Source organism: Aureococcus anophagefferens (genome assembly GCF_000186865.1).
Source record: "Aureococcus anophagefferens unplaced genomic scaffold AURANscaffold_1, whole genome shotgun sequence".
Classification (NCBI taxonomy): domain Eukaryota; class Pelagophyceae; order Pelagomonadales; family Pelagomonadaceae; genus Aureococcus; species Aureococcus anophagefferens.
Window position 1 is genome coordinate 2,319,292 of NW_008705561.1, and position 5,003 is coordinate 2,324,294.

The following is a 5,003-nucleotide window of genomic DNA, read 5'->3' on the forward strand; positions in this document are numbered from 1 at the left end:
TCGGACCGCCACTTGCGGTTGCTCCGGAGCGTGAGCTGCATGCACGTCGAGCTCCGGACCTGGAGGATGTAGTCGACGTCCTTGACGAGGGGCGGCTCGAAGGTGAGGGCCATGGCCTTGGCGCGGAAGGCCGTGCCGTTGATGTTGAAGCGCGTCGTGCCCGTCATGTAGATGACCTTGTCGCCGCCGTGCATCACCGTCGGCGTGTTGATGACGTTCGCGACGGCGACGGGCTCCTCGAGCAGGTTCTGGGGGCCCTTCATGTCGTTGACGAAGGACGTGAGGTACATGGTCGTGCCCTCGCCGTCGCCGACGGACGTCGACGTCGGCCACGACTTGCCCGCGAGCAGGCCGAGGCTCAGCACGGTGTCAGAGACGATCGTCACCTTGTAGTCGTCGGGGCTGATTTTCGGGATAAAGGACAGATGAATTTTTTCGCCGTCCCCGCCCCCGAAGCCTGTCCCCTGGATGCGCAGCTTGCTCGTCACCGTCGAGTAGACCGTCGTCGGCCGCGTCGTGATCGTGATGATGGGCGCGGCGCTCGTCATCGTCGTCAAAGCCGCGAGGCCCAGGACGCGCGCCAGGGCGAACATGGTCGTCATGGTCGTCGCGGAGGGCTGCTCGTTTGAGGGCTCGAGTCACCGCGCGCGGGGCTCGAGTCACCGCACCCCGTCACCCGGCGCCGGTTTACCCTGGACGGCGGCGACGACGGCCTCGGTAAATTTATACGATTTTGCACTGGCGCCGCGCGCCGGGCTGCCCCAAACGTATCTCATTGAGAAACTTGAAGATTGCCTTTCCGAGGCTTTCGGGTCGACTAGTTCGGGCAGCACGATGGTCATCGGAACCATTGTTCGCCTCGTCGCCGCCGCAGCGAGCGTGGCGGCGACCGCGCCGAACGGCCGCGGCTGCCAGAGCGCGGCGGCCCGATCTCTGGCCTACTGCGACGAAGCGCTCGGCCTCGACGCGCGGCTGCGCGACCTCTCGGGCCGCCTCACGGTCGACGAGCTCGCGTCCCGGCTGCAGAGTGGGTCCGTGAGCGCGGCCATCGATCACTGCGGCCTCCCGGCGCAGAACTACCGCATCGAGGCCGTGCACGGTCTGGAGGCCTATTGCATCGACGACGGCGACGGCCGCGTCGAGTGCCCGACGTACTTTCCCGCGCCCCAGGGCGTCGCGGCGACGTTCAACCGGTCCGTCTTCGCCGACATGGGCCGCGTCGTGGCGCGCGAGGCTCGACTCTGGACGAACCGCAACGGCCTCGCCAAGGGCCGCAAGCCCGTGGGGCCCTCCGTGCGCTGCCCCATGGTGAATTTGATGCGCTTCGCCCGCGTCGCATATCTACGAACGAAGCTCGAGAAATGCGTTTCGTAGGCGCGACCCGCGCTGGGGCCGGAGCGACGAGGCCGCGTCCGAGGACCCCTACCTGACGGCCGAGTTCGGCGCCGCCGTCGTGCGGGCCATGCAGGTCGAGGGCCGCGGCGGCGTCCTCGCGTCGAGCGAGGTCAAGCACTTCGCGGCGTACACGCTGGAGACGAACTGGAAGCACGAGAGCGACGGCCGCAAGGGCTACTCCGCGAACGTCTCGGCCTTCGACTGGAGCGACTCCTACGTCGTGCCCTTCGCGGCGACGCTCGGCGCCGCGGGCGCGCATTCCTACATGTGCAGCTACAACGCGATCAACGGCACGCCGTCCTGCGCGAACGCGGCGCTCGCGCGCCTCGCGCGCGACGACTGGAACATGCCCGGTTTCGTCGAGAGCGACTGCGACGCCGTCGGCGAGCTCAAGACGGCCTACGGCGTCGCCGACGACGCCGCGGAGGCGTCGGCGCTCGCGCTCGGCGCGGGCACGGACGTCGACTGCGGCCCGACGTTCGGCGCGATCCCGGACGCCGTGCGGCGGAACCTGACGACCGTCGCCCGGCTCCGCGCCGCCTTCGAGAACGCCATGCGGCCCCTCTTCCTCGCGGGCCTCTTTTCGCGGGAGGCGACGGCCTGGGACGGCCTCGACGACTTCGGCGTCCTCGCGGAGCACCGCGCGGCCGCGCGCGAGGCGGCGGACCAGTCCACGGTGCTCCTGAAGAACGAGGGCGGAGCGCTGCCGTTCCCGCGGGGACTGCGCGTGGCCTTGATCGGCCCCATGGCCGAGGCGCGGGCCCAGCTCGTCGGCGCGATCACGATCGGTCCCTGCCCGAATTCCACGCTCTTTCGCGGCGGCTACAAGGAGGACTACTCGTGCGTGCCGACGCTCGCGGAGCGGCTGCGGGAGCGCGACGACGCGTCCGCGGTCGAGGTCGAGGCCGGGGTCGTCAACTTCACGTCGCCGGACGCGTCGCGCGTCGCCGCCGCCGTCGAGGCCGCGGCGCGCGCGGACGTCGTCGTCCTCGCGCTCGGCGCGGGCCTGGAGACCGTCGACGAGAAGGAGGATCTGTACGACCTGGGCCTGCCGGGCGCGCAGGCCGCCCTCGCGTCCGCCGTCGGGCGCCTGGGCAAGCCCACGGTCGCCGTGCTGGTCATGGGCAACCAGTACGCCGTCGACGAGTGGGTCGCCGACGTGCCCGCGGTGATCGACGCCTTCGTGCCGTCGGGGCTCGCCGCCGCGGACGTCATCCTGGACACGGTCTTTGGCTACAACGACCGCTTCGGCAAGCTCCCGTACACAATTTACGACGCCTCCTACGCTGACGAGGTGGCCCTCGCGGACGCGTCCTTCGAAAGCCGCGGCTACCGCTACTACGGCGGCGAGCGCGTGACGTTTCCCTTCGGTTTTGGTTTGTCCTACGCGAACTTTTCGCTCTCCGACGCCGCGCCCGCGGCCGTGACCTTCACGGCGGGGGCGGCGCACACGGTTTCGGTCAAGGTGAGCTCCGACAAAGGGGGCGAGGAGGTGATCATGCTCTTCGCGAAGCCCGTAGACGTCGACGCCGGCGGCGGGCGGTTGCCCCTGAAGAAGCTCCTCGACTTCGAGCGCGTGCGCGTGAAGCCCGGCTCCACGACGACGGTGTCCTTCACGGTCGCCGCCGAGGCGCTCCACCTCGTCGACGCGGGAGGCGCGCGCCGCGCGGCCGAGGGGAGCTTCGAGCTCCTCCTGACCAACGGCAACGGCGACCCCCGCGTCGTTCGCGCCACGGTCGCGTAGGAGGCTTAAGGCTGCGCCCGCCTCCGCGCGTTCGACGATGTTCAGGCGGTAGTTCGGAAAAGGCGAGAGCGAAGGGGCGGTGCGCTCGAACGATTGGCGGTCGGCGGGCGCCCCGCTCTGCAGGGGGAGGAAACGACGAGGGGCGGGACCGGCGGCGCAGGGCGCCGCGGAAAGAATGATGGAGCCGCGCTCATCGGCGGAGCGCGGCCTTGGAGGCCGCGGCCGCGGAGACCGCGAGGATCGCGACGACGGCGAAGAGCGCCGCCGTCTGGGAGGCGATGGACGCCGTGGCGCCGGTGTTGCCGACGCCGAAGAGCGCGTCCATGCCCCGGGGGCCGATGAGCAAGATTTCTCGTGCCGCGGGTGGTTTTGGTGCAGCATCAGCGCCGTCATAGTGACACTACGCTGAAGAAACACGGGCTTCGATACTGGGTGGTGAACCCGAGATCGAGCGCGCGATCGATCGGCCCGCGCCCGCGCGCGCGCGCTCGCATCGCAACACCGACGATGGCGCGCACGCCGACGCCGGGGACGCAGCGCACGCAGCGCACGCAGCGCGCGCAGCCGCCGCGCACCTACGCGCCGCCGGCGCCGCCGCCCGGCGTGACGCCCGACGGGCTCCTGGAGGGCCACCCGAAGGACGAGTGGCTCGACCGGTTCGTCAAGTTCCTGGTGCGGCCGCGCGGCGGGCGCGCGGCGCTCGAGGCGCTCGTCGCGCGCGACGACGCGGCCGGCGTCGTCGGCTTCGACGTCGACTGCGTCGACGTCGTCGCGCACGACGCGGAGCTGCTCGCGTGCACGCTGCGGCACCCCAAGGTCATGGTGCCCGTGCTCGACGACGCGCTCGCCGAGGCCCAGGACCGGCTCCTCGCCTCGGCGTCGGCCGCGGGCCGCGACGACTGGCGGCCGCGGCGCGCCAAGGCGCGGCTCCGCTGCGTGCCGCCGCTGCCCGAGCACTGGAAGGCGAACGTGAGCTCGCTGCGCGCGTCGGACGTGGGCAAGCTCGTCCAGGTCTGCGGCACCGTCGTCCGCGCGGGCGCCGTGAAGATCATCGAGTCCTGCCGCACGTACCAGTGCGGCGCGGCGTCCTGCGGCGCGACGTTCGCGGTCTACGCGGACCGCGAGCAGGGCAACCTGCTGGAGAAGCCGACGCGGTGCCCCGGGGCCAACGGGTGCGGCGGCTGCAGCTCGCGGCGCTTCGTCGAGGTCGGCCGCGAGAACGCGGACTACCAGGAGGTGCGGCTCCAGGAGCACGTCGAGCAGCTCGCCGTCGGGTCCATCCCGCGCGCGGTGACCGTCGTGCTCGAGCACGACCTCGCGGACTCGGTGCAGGCCGGCGACCGCGTGAGCGTCGTCGGCTGGCTCGAGCGCAAGTGGAAGCCCTGCTACCGGGACGTGCGCTGCGACGTCGAGGTCGTGCTCGTCGCCAACGGCGTCCGCGTCGGCGCGGCGTCGACGGCGGGCGCCGCGCGCGTCACATCGGAGGACCGCGCGGCCTTCCGCGCGCTCTGGGCCGACGCGACCGCGCGGGGCAGGCCGCTCGCGGCGCGCGACGCCGTCGTCGACAGCGTCTGCCCGCAGATCTTCGGGCGCCGCGCAGTGAAGCTCGCGGTGCTCCTCGCGCTCATCGGCGGCGTCGGCAGCGACGACGCGCCGCCGGCGCGCGAGCCGGGCGCGCCGCCGGCGCCCGCGGCCGCCAAGGCGCCGGGCGGCGACCGGCGCCGGGGCACGCCCCACCTGCTCCTCGTCGGCGACCCGCTGTGCCGGAAACGACCGGTGGATTGCCCCGTCCAGCAAAAACTTCACACCTCTCGAGCTCGGTCACGTCGAAGTCGATTCGGCTGATTGTTGGACGGATCGTTTC

General features: G+C 71.7%; 2 protein-coding genes across 2 annotated transcripts in view; one reads left to right on the top strand and one right to left on the bottom strand.

Moving 5' to 3' along the window:
* The window catches only part of AURANDRAFT_60797 (hypothetical protein), a gene marked incomplete at both ends in the record, with an annotated part of 2,289 nt that extends 1,999 nt beyond the window's left edge, over window positions 1-290 (bottom strand). Inside the window, one exon of the mRNA XM_009034348.1 lies at window positions 60-290. Coding sequence (XP_009032596.1) covers window positions 60-290 — 231 coding nt within the window. The remainder of the gene's footprint in view (window positions 1-59) is intronic.
* Window positions 291-3,615: 3,325 nt separating this feature from the next.
* The window catches only part of AURANDRAFT_35962 (hypothetical protein), a gene marked incomplete at both ends in the record, with an annotated part of 2,542 nt that continues 1,154 nt past the window's right edge, over window positions 3,616-5,003 (top strand). The window contains one exon of the mRNA XM_009034150.1: window positions 3,616-4,915. Within this exon, the coding sequence (XP_009032398.1) occupies window positions 3,647-4,915 (1,269 nt within the window). The remainder of the gene's footprint in view (window positions 4,916-5,003) is intronic.